Source organism: Leuciscus leuciscus (assembly GCF_965113295.1).
Source record: "Leuciscus leuciscus genome assembly, chromosome: 1".
Taxonomy (NCBI): Eukaryota; Metazoa; Chordata; class Actinopteri; order Cypriniformes; family Leuciscidae; genus Leuciscus; species Leuciscus leuciscus.
In genome coordinates this window covers 27,928,131-27,941,178 of record NC_138725.1, presented here as the reverse complement: position 1 = coordinate 27,941,178, position 13,048 = coordinate 27,928,131, and the positions used below count along the sequence as shown (strand labels likewise).

At 38.2% G+C, this 13,048-nt stretch overlaps 2 protein-coding genes across 3 annotated transcripts in view; one reads left to right on the top strand and one right to left on the bottom strand.

Moving 5' to 3' along the window:
* The window catches only part of LOC309502917 (GTPase IMAP family member 5-like), a gene marked incomplete at its 3' end in the record, with an annotated part of 149,437 nt that overhangs the window by 108,398 nt on the left and 27,991 nt on the right, over nt 1-13,048 (top strand). The gene's annotated exons all lie outside the window — the stretch shown is intronic.
* LOC309497856 (uncharacterized protein) overlaps nt 1-13,048 on the bottom strand; it is a 606,947-nt gene that overhangs the window by 577,252 nt on the left and 16,647 nt on the right. The window contains exon 7 of one of the 2 annotated variants that reach the window (XM_082168196.1): nt 9,523-11,485. The exons of the other annotated variant lie outside the window; for it this stretch is intronic. Within the exon in view, the coding sequence (XP_082024322.1) occupies nt 10,794-11,485 (692 nt within the window). The 3' untranslated portion in view covers nt 9,523-10,793. Of the gene's footprint in view, nt 1-9,522; nt 11,486-13,048 lie in introns of those variants that run through there. 2 annotated transcript variants of the gene reach the window in all.

Sequence of the window (13,048 nt, the reverse complement as noted above, 5' to 3'; positions counted from 1 at the left end):
TGTTTTATTGTTGTGATTCTACAGCAAGGGGATAATATAATTTAATCAGAACATCAAACGATTTCAGCATATGAATCTCAACAATGGTGACATGCTTCATAGTGCAATGCATTCTGAGTGCATCATACTCCATGGCTCCCAGAATGCATTGCAGCATGAAGCATGTCACCATTGTTGAGATTCATATGCTGATTCTTGATGTCTGTGTGCGAATAAAAATCCCAAGGAGCCCAAAATATGTAAATGGTGTGTTAAAAATCGTTTGATGTTCTGATTAAATGATATTATGCCCTTGCTGTAGAATCACAACAATAAAACAGAATTAATAACCGACTACCCATTTAAACCTCCCATATAATATCAATGAGTTAAGCCAATATATGATGATTATATTCTTACTATCAATCAGCTTAAAGCATCTGACTACATTTTCTCTTGCTGTTCTCACCATAACAAACAGACACAGCTGCCTGAGAAAAACTAATGTTAAAAAGTCAAGAGCCTGACTAAAGCACACACTGATCGCCACAATGGTAACATCAAATCAAACTATTACTTTCAAATAAGTAATCAACATCTAAGCCTCTTCTTAATTCTTTTCTGTAGATGTCTGACAGAAATAAAGTCAGTCTGGTTACTAATAAGTGAAGCTGGTAATGCTGTTTGTGGAGTTGTTTAATCAGATCTTGAGAGATGTAATGTATTTTATCTTCAGTTGATTTCATCCAAGACTGTGGCTGGAAGTAGTTCTTGTGTTTCTCTTTCCTTCAGTGATTATGCTTGTTAACAGCAGGTGTTCTTCACTAGTACAAAATCATTATTCAATCACTTAATTATCTCATTACCTCCAACACTGATTAAGTGTTACATTAAACAGCCTGTGGTGTGCACACTAAGCAGTGTTCATTTCATCTGGGCAAATCCATGTGGGGCCTACATGGAAACTGGGTGCAAAACTGGCTGGGTCCCAGTTAGCTAGCCCAGGTCAAACCCATTTGGGCCCCACATGGCTCTGCTGGCTGGGCCTATAATCCATCGCGCTCTTTAAGATCACTAAATTCGAGGCTTTTGGTCATACCTAGGATATCCAGATCATCCAAAGGAGGGAGAGCATTTTCACATTTAGCTCCAAAACTCTGGAATAGCCTTCCTGATAGTGTTCGTTGCTCAGACTCGCTGTCCCAGTTTAAAACTAGATTAAAGACGCATCTCTTCAGCCAGGCATTCATATAATATTTTTAATCTTACAGTTCAAATTACAATCCGGCCTCTAGTTAATAAACGCCAGAGGAGAACTGGCCCCCGACTGAGCCTGGGTTCTCCCAAGGTTTTTTTTTCTCCATTGGGTGACGTGATGGAGTTTTAGGTCACCGTCAGGTCACTTGATGGAGTTTTTTCGGTTCCTTGCCACTGTTGCCTTTGGCTTGCTCAGTTGGGGATATTTTGGGAATATTAATTATGTCCGCCGCTAGCATGGCTTCTGCTCAGCTACTGTTCGGACGCTCTTGCTTACTGCTCCGCGCTCTGCTCTATCGCTTCTACATTTTATCTCCTATATTTTTATATTTTATTTCCTTTTATCACCTAATTTTAACTTCAGCAAATCAGCACAGTGCTCAGACAACAAAGTTTGGATTACTACAAAAACGCAGAATTCTTTTACCCGACCAGCTTACATTCCGGGAAAGGAAAACACAACTGCCTACATTCATAAGGATAAGAGAGAAAATGCCTCTTCAGGTTCAAGAATCTACTTGCTGCACTAACTGCCACAGACTTTTACAAAGGATTGCAGTTCTTGAAACAAAGTTACTTACGGGACCACCAAACCAGACGGAGCACACAACAGAGCTTCGTCATGGACACTCGCAGCATACCGGTGAGTCCCATGAAACTAGTGCTCCTCGACAGGTAGAGAAACAAGCCGATCGACTTACAAATCGATGGCACAAACAGGGAGCGAGACCCAAAGGCACTCGAGACATCAGATTGTCACGAGCATCACATATTGCCGCAGTAGCATCCTCTACCCCAGATACAGCTCTGACAAGGATTGCAAACACTGGTCTCCTACCACTGCCTATACATCTTGAGAACAGATTTGAAGTACTAATGAATGTAAATGAGAAATCCCCAAATGTGATGAATGTGATCGAACACAGACTGAATGGGCCAGTAGCTAACACTGATGCTAACTGGCGCTCAAGGTCGAGCAGACAGCGGCACTCAGCTCAGAGCGCAGCCGGGCCCAGGACTCTGATAGTGGGGGACTCCATAATCAGAAACATTAGCAGCAGGGATACAACTACGTGCTGCCTTCCACAAGCAACAACTTCTGATGTAAACAGGGAACTTCAGAACATTCTAATGAAACATAAGACTGCAAATCGACTCATAATTCATGTGGGGAAGAATGATATTCATAAAGAGCAGTCAGAACTCCTTAAGAAGGATTTCAATGAACTTTTTGAAACACTTAAAAGACTGAAAGTTCAAACATTCATCAGTGGACCTCTCCCAGCAAGAGGAACAAACAGGTTTTCACGGTTGCTTGGGCTACATGGCTGCAAAAAACCTGCAATATAAAAGCAGTAAACTTCATTGACAATTTCAATCTTTTCTGGAGTCAGAGACAACTTTTTCATCGGGATGGCCATCACCCAAACAAACTTGGTTCAAGAGTGTTAAAGGACAATTTCTACTTCTCCCTCAATCATCCTTCTGCAATGTGTGCCAATCCACTCAATCTGAATGGCACACACAAACCTGGACACAGTATGACTGACCACAGGACTTCACTTCAGCAGCAAAATGGACATGCGGTTGACATATCACACAAGGACAATGATAACACCACTCCGCCACAACAACCTCTGCTCACGGACTCAATCTCAGCTGAGCCCTGCCCACAGAGCTCACCACAGACACACATATTAGAAATGCTCCAAGATTCAGCACCCAAGGACGACTTCCTGGAAAACAGCCAGGGAAGCCAGGACAGCATATCACAGCCTAATATAACACCAGAGCAACAGCCCCTTTCACCAGACACCTTTTCCCTCTCCCAGCATCATCATCGCCACTTCTGTGCTTCTCACAGAAAATGGAAGAACTGGTGTTCGCTGGAACCAAACTATCCCACTCTTTTGTTGCAAGCCCCCAGATACCAACCAAAAAACGACAGGCACCGCTGCCACCAAAGCCCGCGGGCCCAGCTCGCCCTCCCCCTCCTCCTGTGAGAGCTCTTCGGCCTCTGCCACAACGCCAGGGCCCACACCCTCCTCCATCTGCTCGAGGTGAACCAAAAACAACTGATACCAGCTCTCAGTGATATGTGTCGGGTCCCCGTTTTGATAACAGTAACTTTCTCAAATGTTTACAAAACAAGCGGGAACCCAGTGTGCCTGTATCTTTCTCTATTGCTGTTCTAATACAAGATAGAATGTCTAAGGCCTTCAATAGCCGTACAGCAAACCCATCTAATCTGGTGCCTATTACATGTGAAAGTAAGATTGATGTGGGGACAAAAAGTACGACTGTTAAGTTAGCACTTTTAAACATTCGTTCACTTAAAAATAAATCACTTCTAGTTAACGACTTAATAACCACAAACAACCTAGATTTTATGCTTCTAAATGAAACCTGGCTAGAAGACAGCTGCAGTGCAACAATCCTCAATGAAGCAGCCCCTCCTAACTTTACTTTTATGAGTGTCTGCAGAGCTGTTAAGAGAGGTGGGGGTCTAGCTGCTCTTTTTAAAGATATCTATCAATGCAAGCAAATATCAGTTGGGAATTACCCTTCTTTCGAATATCTGGGTATTGTGTTAAAAGGTGCTCCACGCATTTTACTTATCATTATTTACAGGCCTCCAAAATACTCTCCAGCCTTCGCTGAGGACTTTACAGAACTGTTATCAACAATTACCTCAGAGTTTGACTGTTTTGCCATTGCTGGAGATTTTAACATCCACATAGATAATGCAGAAAACAATATGGCAAAAGAAATCAAAACTGTTTTAAAAACTTTTGATCTGACTCAGCATGTACATGGACCCACACACAATCGTGGACACACTCTAGATTTACTTATCAGCAAGGGTCTAAACATTTCATCGATTGTCATTAAGGATGTAGCACTGTCTGATCATTTCTGTATTTTCTTTGATTTACATTTACATTTATTCATTTAGCTGACGCTTTTATACAAAGCGACTTACAATTGCTATATATGTCAGAGGTCGCACGCCTCTGGAGCAACTAGGGGTTAAGTGTCTTGCTCAGGGACACATTGGTGTCTCACAGTGGATTCGAACCCGGGTCTCTCACACCAAAGGCATGTGTCTTATCCATTGCGCCACCACCACCACCACCCCCACCCCCTTGATATATTGATCTCTCCTGCCACTGAAGCGAGATCTGTGTCTGTCAAGAAGAGATGCTTAAATGAGAACACTAGTGTACTATTTATGAAGGCTATATCTTTAACACCAAGCATATCTGCAGATTCTGTTGATTTTCTCCTTGATTCTTTTAACTCAAAAGTTAAAAGTGTAATTGATGATATTGCTCCTGTTAAAGTCAGGAAGAAGAGTGGCAGACAAAAAGCACCTTGGAGAAACTCAACAGCAGTGCAAAATATGAAAAGACAAAGCAGAAAAGCAGAGCGCATGTGGCGGAAGACAAAACTTGTAGTCCATTATAACATCTACAAAGACAGCCTTCATGCTTTCAATATAGAATTAGGCAAAGCTAGACAGACTTTCTTCTCAAATATTATAAACAGTAATTTAAACAACACACGCACTCTTTTTGCTACTGTAGAGAGACTGACAAACCCCCCAAGCCAGATTCCCAGTGAAATGCTCTCAGACAACAAGTGCAGTGAGTTTGCTTCTTTCTTCTCTGAGAAAATCAATAATATCAGAAAGGTGATCAGCACATCCTTGAGTTGCGCTGGGGTTAGACAGATCAGACCACCTGAGAAAGTAGTTACTATGTCTGACTTCAAAGAAATTGATGGCAAAATTTTGGAAGAAACCGTACAACACCTTAAAACATCAACCTGTGCCCTTGACACACTTCCCACATCTTTTTTCAAAAGTGTGTTAAACAGTCTAGAAGCAGATCTTCTAGTAGTGGTAAATGCCTCACTTCACTCTGGTAGTTTTCCGAACTCCCTGAAAACTGCAGTTGTCAAGCCCCTCCTGAAAAAGAACAATCTGGATAAGACCATATTAAGCAACTCAAATCTTCCTTTCATAGGCAAGATCATTGAAAAAGTTGTCTTCAATCAGCTGAACAAATTCTTGAGCTTGAATGGATCCTTTGACCATTTTCAATCTGGTTTCCGACCGCACCACAGCACAGAGACAGCGCTCATAAAGATAATAAACGATATTCGCCTAAATACTGATTCAGGCAAATTATCAGTGCTGGTGCTACTCGACCTCAGTGCTGCATTTGACACTGTCGATCATAACATACTTCTTGACAGGCTGGAAAACTGGGTGGGGCTTTCTGGGATAGTCCTAAAATGGTTCAGGTCATACTTAGATGGGAGAGGTTATTATGTGAGTATAGGAGACCATAAGTCTGAGTGGACATCCATGACATGCGGAGTCCCTCAAGGCTCAATTCTTGCGCCACTCCTGTTCAACCATTATGCTCCCAATGAGCCAAATAATGAGAAAGAACCAAATCTCTTACCACAGCTATGCAGACGACACACAGATCTACTTAGCCCTATCGCCTAACGACTACAGTCCCATTGACTCCCTGTGCCAATGCATTGATGAAGTAAACAGTTGGATGTGTCAAAACTTTCTTCAATTAAACAAAGACAAAACTGAAGTCATTGCGTTTGGAAACAAAGATGATGTTCTCAAGGTGAATGCATACCTTCACTCTAGGGGTCAAACAACTAAACATCAAGTCAGGAATCTTGGTGTGACACTAGAGTCAGACCTTAGTTTCAGTAGTCATGTCAAAGCAATAACTAAATCAGCATACTATCATCTGAAAAATATTGCAAGAATTAGATGCTTTGTTTCCAGACAAGACTTAGAGAAACTTGTTCATGCTTTCATCACCAGCAGGGTGGATTGTTGTAATGGACTCCTCACTGGCCTTCCCAAAAAGACCATAAGACAGTTGCAGCTCATACAGAACGCTGCCGCCAGGATTCTGAGCAGAACCAGAAAATGTGAACACATCACACCAGTCCTCAGGTCTTTACACTGGCTCCCAGTTAAATTTAGGATTGATTTTAAAGTATTATTACTGGTATATAAATCATTCAATGGCCTAGGACCTCAATATATTGCAGATATGCTCACTGAATATAAACCCAACAGATCACTCAGATCATTAGGATCATATCAGCTAGAAATACCAAGGGTTCACTCTAAGCATGGTGAGTCTGCTTTTAGCTATTATGCCAGCCGCAGCTGGAACCAGCTTCCAGAGGAGATCAGATGTGCTCCTACAGTAGTCATATTCAAATCCAGACTCAAAACACTTCTGTTTAGCTATGCATTTACTGAATGAGCACTGTGCCGCTGTTCGTCCGACTGTTTGTACTGTACTGTATTTTATTTTTCTAAACTGTTTTAATTATTTCTTTAATTATTTTAATTTCTTCTATGTAAAGCACTTTGAATTGCCATTGTGTATGAAATGTGCTATATAAATAAACTTGCCTTGCCTTGCCTAGCATAGCTAGCGAAAGCGGTCATATAGGGATTGTTTTTTAGTTTTTTTGTCATCTACTGAATTTTTCGTCAACGATACCAGGGACACCGAAACACGGGGGAACATGAAATTTGGTGGGCATGTAGCCCCACTAGACTTTTACGGAAAAATTTCGTTTGGTCCTGAACTGCACCATATTTCATGTGTATGATTAACTTGACATCCTCTGGGGGTATGCTAAGTTTCGTAGAATTTCATCCATGGGGGGGTATAAAATAAATTCATTTATGTGCACATTTAGTGACTGTACACTCATCGGCCTGTAGATGGTGGTGTTGAGCGAGGGGTTGCTGGTTTAGGATGATACTGTCACTAAGGTTGCCAACTGTCCCGAATTAGGCGGGACGTCCCGTATTTTGGGCCTAATTTATTTGTCCCGTACGTGACCTCCCGTGTCCCGTTTTTTGACAAGCTGATAAACCACTGACTGATACAACAGCAACAGCAGCAGTGCTGACCACGACACTTGAGAATGATCACCGACACCTGTCATCATCCAATCACAGCTTTTTTTAATCACTGTTTTGAGACAAATCAGTGTTTGATTTGCGAACATCCTCTGCCGTCTGGTCGCTTCCGCTTCAAGCCGGACTCGTCTCGCGCTAACGGTAATTTCCTTTCACTGTCCACGTTTTGATTTCGGCTAATCAATTTTGGCGAATGCAAACAACGTGATTATTGTTCATGAGTCTAACATCCAGCCACGCAAGAAAACATGTAATCTACCTGAGGGAATAATATGCTCAAAAAACATTTCTGATTATTATTAATGTTTTAAGGCTTTTAGAAAGTACATAGAAAGCCTTTGTAACATTATCTTAACTGTCACTTTTGATTAATGTAATGCATCCTTGCTGAATAAAAGTAGGCAATTACTTTATTTTTTTTCCCAAAAAATAATCTTACTAACCCCAAACTTTTGAACTGTAAGCCTAGTGTATAATGTTAAAAAAGCTTTCTATTTTAGATAAATGCGGTTATTTTGAACTATGGTTTGTTTGTAATGTGACTTTTTTCATGTATGACATTAAAATTATTTTTAGAATTAAATACATAAATAGGTTAAGCAATACAAATGTGTTTATGTCTGATAACCTTTTAAACACAAACTTAACTGCAGACACTGAAATGACGTACACTGTGTGATACAGTACAAATATTTTGAGTGTCCCTCATTTTCCTATAAATAACCACGATTGTCCCGCATTTTCCTTTTCTGAAGTTGGCAACCCTAACTGTCACACACACACATGCAGGAATACAAACAAACGCAAGCATGCACACACACTGACATCCACACGCACAGACACACACCCATACACACACATACAAATCCACATGCACAGACACACACACACAAACACACACGTGCACACACATGTACGCACGCATACATACATGCACAGGCACACACACACACAGACACACACATACACACAGACAGACATGCACATACTACTACTTTTTTTAGGTATATACATAAACACGCAATACAGCCAAATTGCTCCACGTCATTTATTTTTGTGGAAAGCCAGTGCAGGCCTGAGCGGCGGTCATATTTTGTACCGCCATGCGGTACATCTAGTTTATTTTTATCAATCAATAAATTCCACTAGAAACAAACCTTGTTGTATTATTTTAATTTAATACTGTGAAGCTGCTTTGATACAATTTGTATTGTGAAAAGCGCTATACAAATATACTTGACTTGACTTGACTTGACTTGACTATTAACTAATATTAACTAATCAGTAAGTAATATAGAATTGAGGACTAAGATAGTTAGTAGGTATATAATTAGATAATCAATAATTACTTAGAGAGATTGGCATCATTAAGAACCAATAGGTAATTATGACAAATTATAAAGAATTACTAATTAATTACTAATCACAACACTAACGTGTCTGAGACGTGAGCAGTTGTCTTTTTTTTTATCTGAATATAGTCATAAAAAGCATCAGTAATTACTCAAGTGTTAAAGTCACTCTTCAGGAACTGCTAGTAAACATCTTTTTCACTTTAATATAACGGTCCAGATCACTAGTAGTCCTTGAAGAGTGACTGTAACTCTTGAGTAAATATTAGTGATGCTTTTTATGACCATATTTAGAGTAATAATGATTATGTTTTAGACACACAATAATCTTGTTTATAATTTGTCAGTTAGTTAATAGTTATTAATGAGGCTAATCTCATTAAGTGATTATTAATTACCTAATAAGGAACTATATCCTAAATTGTATATTACTTACTGATTAGTTAAGCTTGTTTCTTTAGTTAATAGTAGCTAAAGTGTTAATGTAGAACTACTCATTAGTCCTTCATTACTTCCTGCACAATTACTTATTAATGACGAACCATTATAAAGTGTTACCGACTTGTGCCAGCTTAAATAAAACCTGACAGATGATAAAACAATACAGTAAAAGTTCAATAGCTGCAAACTGAGAATAAACCTTCAGTCAGTTCTCTCCTGTCCGGCCAAATAAAGGTGAAAGTAATACTAATAGAAGAAACTCAGGAGTCACAAACATCCATCAAACCTCAAGGAAAGAGTCCAGTATCAGTGTCAGATAGACAGAGGTCATGAGCAAGGCAGATTATTCAAGAGATGTGTTAAAAATGTCACATGTTGTGTCGAATTTAACACAATAAATGTGTAAGTCATTTTAACACACACATTGGTAATTACATACTCAGATGTAATTTTAAAAATAAAGTGAAAGGGCCAGATGCAAAAGAGATAACAGTTAACAGAGTTTGCACTTTGAATTTAATTAAAATGTAATTTTACAGTAGTTAGTAATATAGACGTGTGTGTGTGTGTGTGTGTGTGTGTGTGTGTGTGTGTGTGTGTGTGTGTGTGTGTGTGTGTGTGTGTGTGTGTGTGTTAGTTATATACTGAAAGATTCTGAACACACTGTATTTAAACACTAATGTACAGGTAATGCGACATTGCTAATCTCGTGCTGAAGAACCACAAGAATAAAAACCTTCAACAAGTCAAGGAAAGTCAGAATCAGACATTAAACACTTGCTGAGCTTAACAAAACTGCATAATGATATTTACACCTGATCTTATTTCTATCATGGTTTTTCCTGATCCTTCAAAATGTGCAAAAAACACAAAAACAGTTTCAGGAACAAGAGAAAAACGTTAAAGAGTAAATGTAAATAAATGTTAAAGAGTCGAGGGTCAAGAGCTCAAATAAAGCTGACACTGATCATGATTCTGGTGACTTCAAATGAAACATCAACATCTAAACCTGTTAATTCTCATCAAGAGCTTATATAGTCCGTCAGAAATAAAGTCAGTCTGGTTAGTAATAACAAGTTAAAAGTGCAGTGAATGCAGTATTTGATATTGAAAGTGATTGGCTGGTAAAATACACCCGTTTTTTAATACATTTAGATTTTATTTAGTTATTTTAATTTATTGTTTTATTTATTTTAGAGCTTTTTATGTGATACCATGAAAAAAAAAAAAAAAACTATTTTTTTTCCATAAACACAAACTGCCCTCCACACAGTGCTGTTCCATCCAGAGTTACATTGTGTTAAAAATCTACACAACATGTGTCCATATACCATCAACACATGCTGTGTGTTGTTTTATATCACAGAATATCACGTTACACATAATGCATTACAATGTATGAAACATCTGGACAAACAAGACCATGCTGAAATACTACAGAATTAATTTACATATTACAATTTCTAACTATTAATATACAATTTAAGTTACTTTCAAGTTATTTCAAGCATCTGATGACTGTAGTGTCCTCCTCTATTCTCCTCTATCATTGTGTCAATCTTCTACAGTAGATCATTCTCCTGATCTCTGTTATTCACATCTCTATTGTCTTTATTGTGTGCCTTAAAATAGTGTTAAACTCAGTGAGGTTTTCTATGGTCTCCATGAGCTGTCATTTACTCCGAAAACATTGAGGAAAAATAAAGGCTAACTACACACTTCTGGCTTTCTCTGTTATTAGCTGTTCTGGTTTCATCAGTGTGTGAAAGAATCCAGGAGTATCAACTACAGACACAGATCTGCCTTTGTCTACGTCTCTCAGCATCTTCAAGCATCTGATGACTGTAGTGTCCTCCTCCATTCTGCTCTATCATTGTGTCAATCTTCTTCAGTAGATCATTCACCTGATCTCTGTTATTCACATCTTCATTGTTGAAGACGTGAAATCTGCCTCCACACTGCTGAACAAGATCTCTTAATCTACTGTTCTCCAATATGAGTTCATTTATGGATTTTCTTTTCAGCAGATCTCCATGAGTGAAGAGAATGATGGAGTATTTTAACACTTCTTCACCAAACATCATCTTAATCATCTGAAGAATCTGCCAATCCACCTCAGTGATCATCATACTCATATTAAACACAATGATAAAAGCGTGCGGTCCAGGACTGGATATATAAACACTTCTCGCTATCTCCATCATTAACTCTTCAGAGTTCATCTCTGTGTGATATAATCCAGGAGTATCAACTACAGACACAGATCTGCCTGACACAGTGCCGTGAGCTTCTGAACAAACACTGCCTACTGATCTCGCACTGAACTCAGATCTGAACACACTCTGTCCCAGTATTGTGTTTCCAGCTGCACTCTTCCCAACACCAGTTTGACCCAGTAGAACAATCCGTCTGGATGAGGGACTGGAGACAGGAATGTCCTTGATGTTGATGGGGATTCTTTGTGTTTTTGACACTGTATAAAAAGAAAACAGATCACACCATCACTTATTTTACTACAACATGTACTTTACTGCACTAATAAAATACAGTTACAGTAACATAAGATGTTACTATGTTATAGTAAATACCAATTCAGTGTCCATAATAATCAGACAGATGTTTAAGCTTCTTTTTTTATTAATATCAACGTTTCTTTTTTTTTCTAAAGGTATTTTTCACTGCTAATGTGGACAGAATTAATGAAATATTTCATATTTTCAACATGAAGCCTAATGGCTCATTAATGTTCACATTCCCTACAAATAAAAAAAGCTTTTTAGACTTTTAGTTCCTCTGTAAAACTTTCAGAAGTGTCACTTGATCATGAGGTCATATTGTTGAACACATCTCTAATCATATTTCTGAATGAGTTTCATCAGTGATTCAGTTTCATTAATTAATTAATTAATTTTCTTAAGCTTGTTTTCTTCTTCAGCTGTGTTCAGTGAAGATCAGATCAGTTTTATTGATTTGATACTTGAATTTTGTTCAGCAAAATGTATTCAAGCAAGTTAAAATGTTATATTTTCTATAGTTGAATTCTCTGATCATGTCCACATATACAATCTTTGATCATATTCTAAAATAGGAAATCATTGTAATGCTAGCAAAAAAAGCTTAAAAAATTCACATATTCAGCATATAATACAGAGTTATGAAAATATTTGATTTCAGTCATTTCCACATAGTGAGAAATAATGAATCTATGCAAATGTCCAGTGTTTCTTACATTACACGTTTGTTTTTAATAGACATTTTATACTATAAGCTACATGAAACAATCGACATACTTTACAAAGAGTGCGAAGCTATCCAGTGGGCATTTGATGTCAATTTATCATCACATTGATGTCAAAATTACGTCAAGAAATAGGTCAAAAATGAGAGTCATATTGATGTCAAGATTTTGACCTCTGCTGATGTCATTTTGCCAAACAAAAAAGGTGAAACGCATGGCCGTACTCTTATTACCTGCTTCACTTAAACTAACCAGATTTACTTTATTTCATTTCCGGTTTAATGAAATCATTAAAATTTTGTATTTTAAAGACACCATGATGTCTAAAGCAAACGCTAACCACCATCATGGTGACTTTAAAATACAAAATATGATTTCATTAAACTGGAAATTAAATAAAGTAAATCTGGTTAGTTTTAAGTGAAGCTGGTAATAAGTGTACGGCCATGCATTTCACCTTTTTTGTTTGGCAAAATGACATCAGCAGAGGTCAAAATCTTGACATCAAATTGACATCGACACTTTGACATCAATATGACTTTCATTTTTTACCTATTTTGTGACGTAATTTTGACATCAAGGTGCCCGCTGGGTATCAGAGAAAAGATGTATCAGACTAACATAACATGTCAAAACTAAACCTGACCAAAACCCTTTTTAAAACAAATTTGACTGAAGAATCATGATTTGTTCACGCACATTTGTTAGTGAATGAGAGCCAGTGTTACAGAGCATCATAAATGAATTTTTGAATGTTGATTTTTGTCTGAATCTTTCAGTTTAAGCGACAGATTTTAT